The sequence below is a fragment of the Hemitrygon akajei genome, chromosome 23, assembly GCF_048418815.1.
Source record: "Hemitrygon akajei chromosome 23, sHemAka1.3, whole genome shotgun sequence".
Classification (NCBI taxonomy): Eukaryota; Metazoa; Chordata; class Chondrichthyes; order Myliobatiformes; family Dasyatidae; genus Hemitrygon; species Hemitrygon akajei.
In genome coordinates, this window is record NC_133146.1 from 9,512,997 (window position 1) to 9,529,883 (window position 16,887).

Below are 16,887 nucleotides of genomic sequence, written 5' to 3' on the forward strand. Positions count from 1 at the left end.
GTTAGAGAAATCAATGTTCATGCATTAGGTTGGAGTCTATAAAGACAGATTATGAGGTGTAGTTCCTTGTATTCTATACATCACAGGATGAGGCCCATCGGCCCACAATGTCTGTGCTAGCCATGATGTAAAATTAACTTAATCACATAGTATTCGTACCTCTCCATTCCCTTTGTATTCACACGCCTGTCTAATTGCCTCAAACACCACCATTGTAACTGCCTACACCACCACCTCTGTCCGCACATCCCAGGCGCCAACTGCTCTCAGTGTTAAACAAAATCTCCTTTAAACTCTCCTGCTCTCCTCTTAAAGCTACTCCTGTACCTGGTACTAAACATACAAAGTCTCCAAGGGATGGGTGCTAAGCTTGCTGGTATGCAGATGGTTATAAATGAGCTTGTGCAAGTGTTACCAAGAAGCTGTTCCATCTTGGCTGATATTTTGTGTATGACTGGAGAAACATTCATGAATCGATTCTGAAAGTCACTGGAAAGATTTTAACAACAACATTCCAAAGGCACTTGGATACTTATATAGATAGAAGGGGTCCGGATATGGATAGGGAGAGTCTTAAGGGATATGGACAGGAGGATTGAGAGGGATTTGAATAGGAGGGATCTCAAGGGATATTCATGAGGAGGACCTAGAGGGATATAGATAGGGAGGATCTAGAGGGATATGGATGGGAGGTGGTTAGAGGGATATGGATAGAGAGGATTTAGAGGGATATGGGAGGGTCTCGAGGGATATTGATGGGGAGGGTCTAGAAGGATATGGATGGGAAGTGGTTAGAAGGATATTGATAGGGAGGGTCTTGAGAGATATGGACAGGAGGGTCGAAAGGGATATTGATGGGGAGGATCTAGAGGTATATGGAAGGGAAGGGTCTAGAGGGATATGGATAGGGATGGTCTCGAGGAATGTGGGTAGGGAGGTGATTAGAGGGATATGGAAAGAGAGAATTTAGAAGGATATGGATAGGGATGTCTAGAGGGGTATGTACAGATAGATCTAGAGAAATATGGATAGTAGGGTCTTGAGAGATATGGATGGGAGGATCGAGAGGGATCTCAGTGGATAGGGAGGGATATGGCAAGTATGACTGGTTTGGTTTGGTTTGGTTTGGTCAGCATGGATGAGTCGGGCTGAAGAGCCTGGTTCCAAGCTGAATAAGTCTACAGGATGACCACTGCCTGTTTTCAGCTGTCCTCATTCTTGTTCTGGGTGATTGTGGAAGTTGTGGCAAGGCGAGGGTTAAGATAATTTACAGACAGTGAGCAGTCAACACAGGCGAAATACGGGACTGGAGCCATTGACATATGAAGACAAAATAAAGACACAAACAAAGGATTCTTTTGGAAAGTTACTTTACAAATTCTGCACAATTATTGGACACAGGTTCTATTGGTTATTAATACCTGTTTTACCATAGTGTGATCGGTGATTAATTATGCAAATTAGGAGATTGAACACACCGGGTTACTTTTTAGTCAGTATCTGTATCCAAATAGTTAACATCTGTATAAAAAATTTAGAAAGGTTTGGTGACGGGTCCAGGCTGTTGTCCTTGTGTACGAGTAAATAGAATGAGGGGTGCGGAACAAGTGTCAGTGTTCAGAGCCACTGAAGCAGTGACAACATGATGTTTTAGTGCCAGAATTAAGGCCATTTGTTTTTGCTGTTGAAATTGGTGAGGTAGGAGCTGTGGGATGAGAGAGGGCTCATGTGGTGGACGGGGAGTGGGGGAGATGGGGTGAGGGAGGTGGGTAGCAGAAACCCTGACTGGTCAGTGTGCGTTACTGAATGGTTCACTCAGAGCTCTCACAGCGTCGCGGTTGGTGTGAGAGGGCCGAACAGCTCGTAAATCAGACAGAGTGCTGAGACACAGAATATATGATCAAATCAAAACAGTACTGAAGTTAGATAGTTGTGTGAGGAAATCCCTCGTTGACGTTCCACAAGATTTTAGTGGAACATCTGCTGGAATGTTCTGTGTAGTTTTGGTCTCCTTGTCCGAGAGTTGACAAATATATGTTCATGAATTGAGAGTCATGACTCACTCAGTACCGGGACAGGCCCTTTGGCTCCAAACCGTCCATGCCAACCGTGCTAAATCCATTTGCAGGCATTAAGCCCATTTCCTTTTACACCCTCCCTTATCCATGTACGTGTCCAAATGTCTTTTAAACATCATGCCTATCTCTACAATTGCCTTCAGCAGCACATTCCAGATACTCACTACCACCTGTGTAGAAAGCTCACCCCTCATATCTCCTTTAAATTTCTCCTCATCTTTAAACCCATGCCCCCTACTAAAGATCTCCCTATTCTAGAGGCAAAAAGACTGTGCCTTTCAGCGCTATCAATGCCCCTTATGATTTACCCCCCCTCTATAAGGTCTCTCCTCAGTGAGAACAAACTCGGACTGTCCACCCACCTCCTTTTCAGGCAACGTCCTCACGAATTGCTTCTGCACTCTTGCGATCGCTACCACATCCTTCCTGTTACATGCCGTCCAGAAACTGCCCATAATACTCCGAGTGTGACAAGAATAAGCCAATAAATCAGATAGATAGAAGAATAAATGTGGGTCGAGAAGAGGTGTCGAGGCAAAGTAAAAAGCAGCGGTGATAATACAAGACTATCCGCTGGGTGTTGAGGTCAGAAGGCTGGCCACGCAACACTTACTTGGATCAAAGATGTCTGGATTCTTCCACTCCTTCTCGTCGTGGTGAATAGCCCAGAGGTTGATGGTCACCTGAGTGCCTTTGGGGATTGTGTAGCCACCGATGCTGTCGACACATACATCGGAATCAATATTTACAATTGCAGTGGAATGCAAACATTTTATGGAGTAGGTCTCCCCTGTGTGGATTGACAAAGTCCTCTTTAGCACCCCTCATGCCCAGTGCACCTTGCAGACAATGAAGTAATGTTAAAGACACATGAGGTTCTGCAGATGCTGAGAATCCGGAGCAACACAAGCAAATAGCTGGAGGAGCTCAGCAGGTCAGGGAGCATCTACGGAGAGGAACAAACGGTCAATGTTTCAGGCCGAGACCCTTCATTGGGACTGGAAATAAAGAGGGCAGAAGCCAGTAGTAGCTTTGAAGAGAGAGCACCGTTGTAAGGTAGGAGTTTGACAGCCAATTAGTCCACTAAAAGCTCCCAAAAATATCAGTTAAATAAATAATCAGATGTTATGAGTGATGGACAGACCTGATGGACAATGGGGTGCAGAGTTAACCATTTCCCCCCCCCCCCCGAGAACTAAGAACTATTGCTGTTGCTATGCTGCTATTGAGAGAGGGAGATAAAGCCCACTTGTGTGTGTGTGTCCACTCATGCCAGAGTGACGAGTCCACCACAGAAGAACGGTCTAGCTGAAGACCAGAGGGGTCATAACTGAATGGCCACAACGACACGACGGATTAAGAAAGCAACAAAAAGTTTGCCTGCCGCAGCAGTTGCTATTACATCTCTCTCGCTCTCTCTCTCTCCAACGATTTCAACACAACCATAACCACCTCAGCATTTATGAACTGAACTCTATACTTTCCTATGACAATTCATTTACCCCTAGACATCGATAGAGCTTGTTTATTATTGATTATTATTATTCCTACACTTTTATGTTTATTACTGCTAACTTGTTTTGTATGTATATTTGCATTTTTGATATTGTATTGTGTAGTTTACTAATAAACACCTTTAGTTTGGTACCACCAGACTCCGACGGATTCTTCTTTCTCTGCTGGTTAGACACCCAGTTACGGGATACGTAACACAGATAACTCATTTGTTTGGTGACTTTGGCGAAGGAATAAACTTTGATCAGAAAACTAAGGAGAACTCACTTGCTCTTCACTGAATAATTCCATAGATATCTAAGAAGACAGCAACCATTAAAAAAGACTCTCATCATCTGGGACATGCCCTCTTCACATTACCACCATCAGGGAGGAGGTACAGGAGCCTGAAGACCCACATTCAACACAGGTCTTCTGACTCCTGTTAACCTTATTCTACTTTAATTCTATGTAATAATTTGATCTGCAGAATCAAAATCAGATTTAATATCTCAGGCATACATCGTAAAATTTGTTAACTTTGTGGCAGCAGTACAATGCAATACATACTAATAGAGAAAAAAGAAAAATGTGAATTACAGTAAGTATATTAAATAGTTAAATAAATAATGATGAAAAAAGGGAATTAAAAGTAGTGAGGTAGTGTGCATGGATTCAATGTCTATTCAGAAATCATACAGCAGAGGGGAAGAGCAAACACGAGGAAATCTGCAGATGCTGGAAATTCAAACAACACACACAAAATGCTGGTGGAACACAGCAGGCCAGGCAGCATCTATGAGGAGAAGCACTGTCGACATTTCGGGCCGAGACCCTTCATCAGGACTAACTGAAAGGAGAGATATTAAGAGATTTGAAAGTAGTGGTGGGGAGGGGGAAATGCGAAATGATAGGAGAAGACTGGAGGGGGTGGGATGAAGCTGAGAGCCGGAAAGGTGATTGGTAAAGGGGATACAGAGCTGGAGAAGGGAAAGAATCATGGGACGGGAGGCCTCGTGAGAAAGAAAGGGGGGGGGGGGAGTACCAGAGGGAGATGGAGAACAGGCAGGGTGATGGGCAGAGAGAGAGAAAAAAATACAACTAAATATGTCAGGGATAGGGTAAGAAGGGGAGGAGGGGCATTAATGGAAGTTAGAGAAATCAATGTTCATGCCATTAGGTTAGAGGCTACCCAGCCGGTATATAAGGTGTTGTTCCTCCAACCTGATTTTGGATTCATTTTGACAGTAGAGGAGGCCATGGACTGACATCTCAGAACGGGAATGGGACGTGGAATTAAAATGTGTGGCCACTGGGAGATCCTGCTTTCTCTGGTGGACCAAGTGTAGGTGTTCAGCGAAATGGTCTCCCAGTCTGCGTCGGGTCTCACCAATATATAAAAGGCCACACCGGGAGAACCGGATACAGTATACTATACCAGCCGACTCACAGGTGAAGTGTCGCCTCACCTGGAAGGACTGTCTGGGGCCCTGAATGGTGGTGAGGGAGGAAGTGTAAGGGCAGGTGTAGCACTTGTTCTGTTCACAAGGAAAAGTGCAGGAGGGAGATGGGTGAGAAGGGATGGGGGGGGGGGACGGACGAGTGGACAAGGGAGTCACGTAGGGAGTGATCCATGCGGAAAGCAGAAAGGGGGTGGGGAGGGAAAGATGTGCTTGGTAGTGGGATCCCATTGGAGCTTCATCCCACCCCCTCCGGTCTTCTCCTATCATTTCGCATTCCCCCTCCCCCCACTACTTTCAGATCTCTTAGTATATCTCCTTTCAGTTAGTCCTGACGAAGGGTCTCGGCCCGAAACGTCGACAGTGCTTCTCCCTATAGATGCTGCCTGGCCTGCTGTGTTCCACCAGCATTTTGTGTGTGTTGCAGAGGGGAAGAAGCTGTTCCTGAATCGCTGAGTCTGTGCCTTCAGGCTCCTGTGTCTCCTTCCTGATGGTAACAGCGAGAAGAAGGTGATGGGGTCCTTAATACAGGGCACCGCCTTTCTGAAGCGTGGCTGCCCGAATATGACCTGGATACTACAGAGGTTAGTGCCCATGATGGAGCTGACTAAGTTTACAACTCTCTGCAGCTTCCTTCAGTCCTGTATAGTACCACCCTTCCTCCCATACCAGACGGTGATGCAGCCTCTCCACAGTAGATCTCCAGAAATTTGCAAGTGTTTTTGGTAAAATACAAAATCTCCTCAAACTCCTAATGAAATACAGCCACTGTCTCACCTTCTTTCTAGCTGCAGCAATATGTTGGAACCAGATTAGCTCCTCAGAGATATTGACACCCACTCTTTCCACTTCTGATCCCTCTGTGAGGACTGGTGTGTGTTCCCTTGCCTTACCCTCTCTGAAGTCCACAATCAGCTCTGGTTTTTATTGCTGATGAGTCCAAGGTTCTTACTGCAACACCACTCAACTAGCTGACATAGAATCATAGAAAATAGGTGCAGGAGTAGGCCATTCGGCCCTTCGAGCCTGCACCGCCATTCAGTATGATCATGGCTGATCATCCAACTCAGAACCCTGTACCTGCTTTCTCTCCATACCCCCTGATCCCTTTAGCCACAAGGGCCATATCTAACTTCCTCTTAAATATAGCCAATGAACCTGCCTCAACTGTTTCCTGTGGCAGAGAATTCCACAGATTCACCACTCTCTGTGTGAAGAAGTTTATCCTCATCTCAGTCCTAAAAGGCTTCCCCTTTATCCTTAAACTGTGACCCCTCGTTCTGGACTTCCCCAACATCGGAAACAATCTTCCTGCATCTAGCCTGTCCAATCCCTATAGAATTTTATACGTTTCAATAAGATCCCCCCTCAATCTTCTAAATTCCAGTGAGTATAAGCCCAGTCGATCCAGTCTTTCTTCATATGAAAGTCCTGCCATCCCAGGAATCAATCTGGTGAACCTTCTTTGTATTTCTTTGTATATCTCAGTCCTGCACACCCTCTCATCACCAAGACAAGTTTTCACTGTGTCTTGGCATGTGACATTAATAAACTAATACCAGTCAATGCAGACCTTTGTGCACCAAGAATATTATTGACAGGGAATAAAATGGAGATTGAATTCAGCTCCTGACGGAATGGAAGGGGCAGACTAGAAAAGTTGAATGGCCAGGCCACATTCCTGTTCGCATGTTCACAATGGACAGCTAAAAGCACCCAACTGTGTTTACCTGGTGTCCACTAAAGCCACGTGAGGGATGAGGAGAGGTGACACAGGTTGGATCCTCAGGGTTTCACTGATGGTCGCATTGAGAAAATGCAGGTTTTTTCTATCACTACTTTTAGGAGCTCTCTCAAACCCAATATTATCGTCGATTTCCTCTTGTATTTTAGTTTGTATCTGCAATGGGGGGAAAAGGGTCAAATTATTCAACTAATTATATATGATATTGAAATCTTCCAGGCAACTTTAACATTTTGTCTGCTGGAGTTTATTAGAGAAGTGTTTTTTGCTAGTGCTATGAGGCTACGGGGGTCTGGGATGAACTGCGGAGGGTGCTGGTGGAGGCAGTCCAATTGAAGTGTTCAAGGACTCTTAGATAAGCACGTGGATGTGTAGAGAAAGGAGAGATACAGAGCATGTGCACAGGGAAGCTGATTAGGTGTCATGAGCTTAATTAGTTCAGTCCAACATTGTGGGCCGAAGGGCCTGTTTCGGTACTGTACTGGTTTGTGTTCAATATTCTAACTCTGAGATGTGTCACGTGTGTGTTTATATGAGTTTATATGTGTAAATGAATTTGTGTGTGTTGGCGTGTATGAAGCTGTGCAAATGAGCCTATGTCAGTATATTAATGTGTTTGTGTGTGAGTGGCCTATGTACCACCCAACACCCAGTCTCCAAACCACCCAACACCTAGACCCCATCCCACCCGACACCCAGTCTCCATCCCACCCAACAACCAGTCATCATCACAACCAACGTTCAGTCCTCATCCCACCCAACACCCAGACCCCATCCCACCCAACACCCAGTCCTCATCCCACCCAGTACCCTTCCCACCCAACACCCAGTCCCCATTCCGCCCAACACCCATTCCCATCCCACCCGACAACCAGTCATCATCCCAACCAACGTTCAGTCCTCATCCCACCCAACACCCAGTCTCCATCCCACCCAACAACCAGTCATCATCCCAACCAACGTTCAGTCCTCATCCCAACCAACGTTCAGTCCTCATCCCACCCAACACCCAGTCCCCTTCCCACCCAACACCCAGTCCTCATCCCACCCAGTCCCCTTCCCACCCAACACCCAGTTCTCATCCCACCCAACACCCAGTCCCCTTCCCACCCAACACCTAGACCCCATCCCACCCAACAACCAGTCATCATCCCAACCAACGTTCAGTCCTCATCCCACCCAACACCCAGTCCCCATTCCACCCAACATCCAGTCTCCATCCCACCCAACATCCAGTCCCCTTCCCGCCCAACACCCAGTCTCCATCCCACCCAACAACCAGTCATCATCCCAACCAACGTTCAGTCCTCATCCCACCCAACACCCAGTCCCCATTCCACCCAGTCCCCTTCCCACCCAACACCCAGTCCCCATTCCACCCAGTCCCCTTCCCACCCAACACCCAGTCCCCATCCCACCCGACACCCAGTCATCATCCCACCCAACAACCAGTCATCATCCCACCCAACAACCAGTCATCATCCCAACCAACAACCAGTCATCATCCCAACGAACGTTCAGTCCTCATCCCACCCAACACCCAGACCCCATCCCACCCAACAACCAGTCCTCATCCCACCCAACACCCAGACCCCATCCCACCCAACAACCAGTCATCATCCCACCCAGTCCCCTTCCCACCCAACACCCAGACCCCATCCCACCCAACAACCAGTCATCATCCCACCCAGTCCCCTTCCCACCCAACACCCAGTCCCCATTCCGCCCAACACCCAGTCCCCATCCCACCCAACATCCAGTCCCCTTCCCGCTCAACACCCAGTCCCCATTCCACCCAACATCCAGTCCCCTTCCCGCCCAACATCCAGTCCCCTTCCCACCCAACAACCAGTCATCATCCCAACCAACGTTCAGTCCTCATCCCACCCAACACCCAGACCCCATCCCACCCAACAACCAGTCCCCTTCCCGCCCAACACCCAGTCCTCGTTCCACCCAACATCCAGTCCCCTTCCCGCCCAACACCCAGTCCCCATTCCACCCAACATCCAGTCCCCTTCCCGCCCAACACCCAGTCCCCATTCCACCCAACATCCAGACCCTATCCCACCCAACACACAGTCCCCATTCCACCCAACATCCAGTCCCCATCCCACCCAACACCCAGTCCCCTTCCCGCCCAACACCCAGTCCCCATTCCACCCAACATCCAGACCCCATCCCACCCAACACCCAGTCCCCATTCCACCCAACACCCAGTCCCCTTCCCGCCCAACACCCAGTCCCCATTCCACCCAACATCCAGTCCCCTTCCCGCCCAACACCCAGTCCCCATTCCACCCAACATCCAGACCCCATCCCACCCAACACCCAGTCTCCATCCCACCCAACAACCAGTCATCATCCCAACTAACGTTCAGTCCTCATCCCACCCAACACCCAGACCCCATCCCACCCAACAACCAGTCATCATCCCAACCAACGTTCAGACCCCATCCCACCCAACACCCAGTCCTCATCCCACCCAGTCCCCTTCCCACCCAACACCCAGTCCCCATTCCGCCCAACACCCAGTCCCCATCCCACCCAACATCCAGTCCCCTTCCCGCTCAACATCCAGTCCCCTTCCCGCCCAACACCCAGTCCCCTTCCCACCCAACACCCAGTCCTCATCCCACCCAGTCCCCTTCCCACCCAACACCCAGTCCTCATTCCACCCGACCCCCAGTCCCCATTCCACCCAACATCCAGTCCCCTTCCCACCCAACACCCAGTCCTCATCCCACCCAGTCCCCTTCCCACCCAACACCCAGTCCTCATCCCACCCAGTCCCATTCCGCCCAACACCCAGTCCCCATCCCACCCAACATCCAGTCCTCATCCCACCCAACATCCAGTCCCCATTCCACCCAACATCCAGTCCTCATCCCACCCAGTCCCCTTCCCACCCAACACCCAGTCCTCATTCCACCCGACACCGAGTCCCCATCCCACCCAACACCCAGACCCCATCCCACCCAACATCCAGTCCTCATCCCACCCAACACCCAGTCCCCATCCCACCCAACACCCAGTCCCCATCCCACCCAACACCCAGACCCCTTCCCACCCAACACCCAGTCCTCATCCCACCCAGTCCCCTTCCCACCCAACACCCAGTCCTCATTCCACCCGACACCGAGTCCCCATTCCGCCCAACACCCAGTCCCCATCCCAACCAACATCCAGTCCTCATCCCACCCAACACCCAGTCCCCATCCCACCCAACACCCAGACCCCATCCCACCCAACACCCAGTCCTCATCCCACCCAGTCCCCTTCCCACCCAACACCCAGTCCCCATTCCGCCCAACACCCAGTCCCCATCCCACCCAACATCTAGTCCCCTTCCCGCCCAACATCCAGTCCCCTTCCCACCCAACACCCAGTCCTCATCCCACCCAGTCCCCTTCCCACCCAACACCCAGTCCTCATTCCACCCGACACCGTCCCCATTCCGCCCAACACCCAGTCCCCATCCCACCCGAAACCCAGTCCCCATCCCACCCGAAACCCAGTCCCCATCCCACCCGACACCGAGTCCCTATCCCACCCGACACCGTCCCCATCCCACCCGACACCCAATCCCCATCTGACCCAAAACCCAGTCCCCATCCCACCCGACACCCAGTCCCCATCTGACCCCAAACCGTCCCCATCTCACCCGACACCCAGTCCCCATCCCACCCGACACCCAGTCCCCATCCCATCCACCACCTTGTCCCCATCCCACCCGACACCCAGTCCCCATCCCACCCGACACCCAGTCCCCTTCCCACCCAACGACCAGTCATCATCCCAACCAACGTTCAGTCCTCATCCCACCCAACACCCAGACCCCTTCACACCCAACACCCAGTCCCCATTCCGCCCAACACCCAGTCCCCACCCCACCCAACATCCAGTCCCCTTCCCGCCCAACACCCAGTCCCCATTCCACCCAACATCCAGTCCCCTTCCCGCCCAACATCCAGTCCCCTTCCCACCCAACACCCAGTCCTCATCCCACTCAGTCCCCTTCCCACCCAACACCCAGTCCTCATCCCACTCAGTCCCCTTCCCACCCAACACCCAGTCCTCATTCCACCCAACACACAGTCCCCATCCCACCCAACACCCAGACCCCATCCCACCGAACACACAGTCCTCATCCCACCCAATACCCAGTTCTCATCCCACCCAACACCCAGACCCCATCTCACCCAACACCCAGTCCCCATCCCACCCAATACCCAGTCCCCATCCCACCCAACATCCAGTCCCCATCCCACCCAACACCCAGTCCTCATCCCACCCAACAACCAGTCTCCATCCTACCCAACACCCAGTCCACATTCCACTTAACACCGTCCCCATCCCACCCAACACCCAGTCCTCATCCCACCCAACAACCAGTCTCCATCCCACCCAACACCCAGTCCACATTCCACTTAAAACCGTCCCCATCCCACCCAACACCCAGTCCTCATCCCACCCAACAACCAGTCTCCATCCCACCCAACACCCAGTCCACATTCCACTTAACACCGTCCCCATCCCACCCAACACCCAGTCCTCATCCCACCCAACAACCAGTCTCCATCCCACCCAACACCCAGTCCACATTCCACTTAACACCGTCCCCATCCCACCCAACACCCAGTCCTCATCCCACCCAACAACCAGTCTCCATCCCACCCAACACCCAGTCCACATTCCACTTAACACTGTCCCCATCCCACCCAACACCCAGTCCCCATTCCGCCCAACACCCAGTCCTCATCCCACCCAACAACCAGTCTCCATCCCACCCAACACCCAGTCCTCATCCCACCCAACAACCAGTCTCCATCCCACCCAACACCCAGTCCACATTCCACTTAACACTGTCCCCATCCCACCCAACACCCAGTCCCCATCCCACCCAACATCCAGTCCCCTGCCCCACCCAACACCCAGTCCTCATCCCACCCAACGCCATGTCTCCCCTGCAACCCCACCCCCCACCAAGTAGCACACCTTTAGTCACTGCATCAGAATAGCAACACTCTGGCAATTTTGCATGACAATGGACTTCAATTCTTTGGTTTTTTTGTTCTAATCATGGCCTTTCTTCCATAATTCATGTTGCTAATTTATGTTTTTCTTGTGAATCCTGTTTATATGTTGCTGCTGTAAATATGTTTTTCATCGCGCCTCTGCACACATATACTGTACTGGTGCACCTTGCAATAAACTCAACCTTAACTTTAACAACAGCACATTGGCTGACCTGGGCAAGCAGGTCCAAATGGACTGTTCTGTGAAATCCCTTCTTTTACCTCAGGATACTGAAGCAGGTAAAAAAGGACCCAAGCAAAGGTGATGCTCGTGGTCTCCATTCCGGCTCCATATATGTCTGCCATTGTTGACATCAAGTGGTCATCAGTCAGCTGTGGCCCAGGAAGCAGAGCGTTGTTCTTGGCATTCTCCTGAGCTTTCAGCAGAGCGTCGGTCAAGTCCTTTATGGAGTCGCTCTTAAAGTTTGCCTGGGAAAGAGGAAGCAGGAGAGATCTGAGCAAGGTCACCCACACTAGAGCAGTTTTTACCGAAGGAAACAAGAAGCAAACTCACAGTCGCAAGGACAGGTTTGGCTGCTCACAGACACTAGGGGTGGTACGCTTGCATAGTGGTTAGTGTAACTCTGTTCAATTCCTGCCGCTGTCTGTAAGGAGTTTGTATGATCTCCCTGTGGTGCCATGGGTTTCCTCCCATGTTCCAAAGTGGCACGGGTTAGCGTTAGTAAGTTGTGGGCATGCTGTGTTGGTGCTGGAAGCGTGGTGACTGCCCCAGAAACTTCCTTGGACTGTGTCGGTCAATGATACAAATGGCACGTTTCACATTTCACTGTTTGTTTTGATGGACACATGACAAATACAGTTCTTCTTTAACAAGGGAAATAACACATCTATCAGCTGAAACGAGGACACCAGGGGGTGCACACTTAACATCCATCTACCTTGTGCTCTTCAAATTTCTTCGTGAGGATACTGTCTCGAATTGCAAGGGATCGTTTCAGGATCTGAAGATTCTCACTGGGAAAATACTGTAATAAATGAAACAGAGAGAGGGTTTTTAACCATGAATTATAGTAGGTTTTACAAGCAGAGGTTTAATGTGCAGAAGATTCCCAATGGAATTTACTTGCAAATTATCTAAAGCTGCTAAACTGCGCCCACAGTCGGAGAGAAGTGTAAATAAGAATCCCTCTCATCACCAGTGCTTGGCAAATGTAGACACTGGTAATGAAGTTCACCACCAGGCAGACTGAGCAAAATAGTGATCAAAGACCAAGCCTCATACCCAGCACTAAATTCATAATCTACAAAGATCCCTACATTGCTTTAGAGGCATTAAGAGGCTAAGGAAGTTTAGAATACAAGAGATTCTGCAGATGCTGGAAATTCAGAGCAACTCACACAAAATGCTGGAGGAACTCAGCAGGTCAGGCAGTATCTATGGAGAGGAATTAACAGTCGACATCTTGGGATGAGACCCTTCATCAGGAGTCCCAAAATGTCAGCTGTTTATTCCTCTCAATAGATGCTGCCTGGCCTGCTGAGTTCCTCCAGCGTTTTGTGTTCAGTGCTAAGGAAATTTGGCATGTTCCCAATGACCTTCACCTTTTTTCAACAGTTGCACCACAGCAAACAAACTATCAGGATGCCTCACTGCTCAGTGTAGCAACTGCTCTGTGCGTGACCTCAAGAAACTGCAGAGAGCTGTGGGCATCACGGAAACCAGGCTCCCCTCCTTGGACTCTATCTACAGTTCCCACAGCCTTGGCAATCAAAGACCCCACCTGGGATAATCCTTCGTATCCCTTCTCCCACCAGGCAGAAGACACAGAATCTTGCGGACATATAGCAACAGGCTCAAGAACAGCTTCTGTCCTGTTGTTATATGGGCTTGGATGGGTCTTTTATATTATTGTGATACAGTGTGGAATAGGCCCTTCTGTCCCTTGGAGCTATGCCATCCAATAACCCTTGATTTAACCTGGGACAATTTACAATGACCAGTTCACCTACCAACCGGTGCGTCATTGGACTATGGGAGGAAACTGGAGCACCCGAACGAAACCCACACGGTCATGGGGAGAACGTACAAACTCCATACAGACAGTGGCGGGAACTGAACCCGGGTCGCTGGTACAGTAAAGAGTTGTGCTAACCATTACACTACCATGCCGCCCTCTCGGTCTACAGTATCTCATTGTGGTCCTTGCATTTTATTTGTCTACCTGCACTGCACTTTTTCTGTAACTGTAACAGTATGGTCTCCACTGTAATTCATATGTTTTCACTGAGCCCAAGCCTCTGCCTAAGGGGAAGAACATCTTGCGTAAAGAGATGGAGATAGTGATTGAGATTGGAACACCTGTAGCCAGGAGAAGATGTCCACTAGGTTGTCTCCTCCCACATTTTCCACAATTCCTTGCTTATACTCGAGGACCTTCAGGAACTCTGGGTCATCTTTCGCGAGGGCTGAGTTGAAACATAGCAAGCTAATCACGTTTGTGATAAACCACGCCACCTCGGTCATTATGTCCAGTGGTGAGCCAACAAGCTGTTCAAAGTTGGTGCAAATCGAAGTGGCTTCTTTGCGAACTGTTTTTGCCAAATCAGGCCAGGAAAAGAAGAATAATGGTATTAGTAAAAGAGTTATTGCAAATGAGTTTACTGATATTCAGACCGGCACAGGATAAAACAGGAACACTGGCAAATCTTGGGCAATATTGCAGAGGAAGGCAGTAATGAGAGATCAGGTTTAGAAAGTTTGGTCGCTCATTATGTGCTGTGTCATATGATGTAGCCGACCACGGACTTTCCATGACCACGACTGCTCTTGGCAAATTTTTCTACAGCCTTCATCTGAACAGTGTCTTTACAAGACGGGTGACCCCAGCCGTTATCAGTACTCTGCAGAGATTGTCTGCCTGGTGTCAGCAGTCACATAGCCAGGAGTTGTGATGTGCACCGGCTGCTCATACGACCAACCACCACCTGCTCCCATGGCTTCACGTGACAGTGATCAGGGGGCTAAGTAGGTGCTACACCTTGCCCAAGGTTGATCTCGATGCACCATCAATAACTCTCGGAGACGGGAGGCGAACGATAGGCTTTTATTAGCAGCAAACGAGACCACGACATCCTGGAGACTGAGGGAGGAGCAGTGCCTCCAATCGCCTTTATACAGGGGTCTGTGGGAGGAGCCACAGGAGCAGTCAGAAGAGGGGCGTGTCCAGACAGGTATACATAGTTTACCACAGATCTGCAGGCTAGGGGAGGGAAGAAGTACCTTACACCTCCTTTGGTAGGAGATGTATATCCACTCCACCAGCAGAAAGTAAACCCTGTTTTTTTCTGTCCTGACAATGGAGCCCATCCCTCCCCACCATTAAACGCATTTAAATGGCACATAAGAAAGCAGCATTCATCATCAAGAACGCCACCATTGAGGCCATGCACTATTCCCTCTACTACCATCGGGCAGGAGGTTCAGGAGCCTTAGGCCCCACACCACCAGTTCAGGAATATTCATTATTCTCCTAAATCAGTGTGAATAACTTCAATCACCACTCCTCTGAACTGATTGTATGACCTACAATGTCACTTGTCAAAGACTATTTGCAACTCACGTTCTCAATATTTTTTTTGTTTGCACAGTTTGTCTTTTGCACCTTGGTTGTTAGTCAATCTATGTCTGTTTATGTAGAGTTTTTCATAAACTCTATAATATTTCTTTTTTCCCTGTTAATGCTGCAAGAAAATTAATTTCAAGATGGTATATGGTAACATACATACATTGATAATAAATTTACTTTGAACTTTGGGTTTTCTGCCTTTATTTCAGATTTCCCGCAGCTGTGGCTGTTTGACTTTGTTTGGCCTTAAAGCTCGGATAGGATTTGCACCCTTAGACTCAGTTGTTCGATTGTTGTGAAGCCAAATTACCACCCCACAAGGTAACTGGACCAAAAAATAAGGCTTATTTTCTGTCACTGAAAATCTGAAATGTAAATAGAAAAAGTTGAAAATTCACAGTAGGTTGGCCAACATCTGTGGAGTGAGAAACAGAGTTGTTGTTTTTATAGACTTGATAGTATAGTTAAAAAGACGTATGGTGTTTTGGCCTTCATTAATTGGAAGATTGACAAAGCTCTATAAAACTCCGGTTAGACAACACTTGGAACACATTTCCAGGGTGGTGGGAGAGGCAGATACATTAGAGACATTTAAGAGACTCTTAGATAGGCGCGTGGAAGAAAGAAAAACTGGACGGCTAAGTGGGAGGGAGGGTTAGGTTGGTCTTGGAGTAGGTTAAAAGGTCAGCACAACATCGTGGGCCAAATGGCCTGTACTGTTCTATGTGTATGTATGTATATCGATGTCCATTCATCAGAACTTTCTCTCCCCACAGATGCTAACTGACCTGCTGAATAGTTTACAAGTCACCTATCTTTATTGCTGCGATGAAATGCAGCATCAGAATCAACTTTACTGTCACATGAAATCAGTTGTCTGGCGACAGCAGGGCAGTGAAAGTACGTGTATCCAGATCAGTGGTCCTGATATCTCCTAGTGCCAACACCAAGACACTGTGAGCCCCGTTTACACTCACTTGTTTCCTCAAGAATCTCCAGCTGGTTCCCAAATGCGTAGAGATGCGTATAAACGAGCTTTCTGTGAAACCTCCAGCTTGGGCCGAAACTCGCAAATGCAATGCCTTTCCCATCTTTGCTGAGGAGGTCTGTTGTCACCTGAAGCAAAGAGAGGAGATTATGGAAGCTCGTACTTTGATATTTAACTTACAGGTCCATTGGGGATAGGACTGCATCTGCAAGGAAAGAACATTGGCTGTTCCTGTGGAAGAGAAGGGGAAAGCTAAGAGACCAAAAATAACAGAAATTTAAGGACCATTGTGTCTGTTTTCTGTTGGTTGGCTACAGACTCAGTTTCCACAACCCTTTATAATTCATGTTATAGTTAAAGAGTCATAGAAAAATATAGCACAGAAACAGTCCCTTCAGCCCATCTAGACTGTGCTAAACCATTTAAACTCCTATCAACCTGCTGCCGGACCATAGCCT

General features: G+C 49.0%; 1 protein-coding gene across 1 annotated transcript in view; it reads right to left on the minus strand.

Annotated features, from left to right (window-relative positions):
- cyp17a1 (cytochrome P450, family 17, subfamily A, polypeptide 1) overlaps nt 1-16,887 on the minus strand; it is a 33,045-nt gene that overhangs the window by 2,701 nt on the left and 13,457 nt on the right. Inside the window, exons 2-7 of the mRNA XM_073026783.1 lie at nt 16,419-16,557; nt 14,175-14,404; nt 12,754-12,840; nt 12,077-12,283; nt 6,763-6,932; nt 2,692-2,795 (exon numbers count right to left, since the gene is read on the minus strand). Of these exons, the coding sequence (XP_072882884.1) occupies nt 2,692-2,795; nt 6,763-6,932; nt 12,077-12,283; nt 12,754-12,840; nt 14,175-14,404; nt 16,419-16,557 (937 nt within the window). The remainder of the gene's footprint in view (nt 1-2,691; nt 2,796-6,762; nt 6,933-12,076; nt 12,284-12,753; nt 12,841-14,174; nt 14,405-16,418; nt 16,558-16,887) is intronic.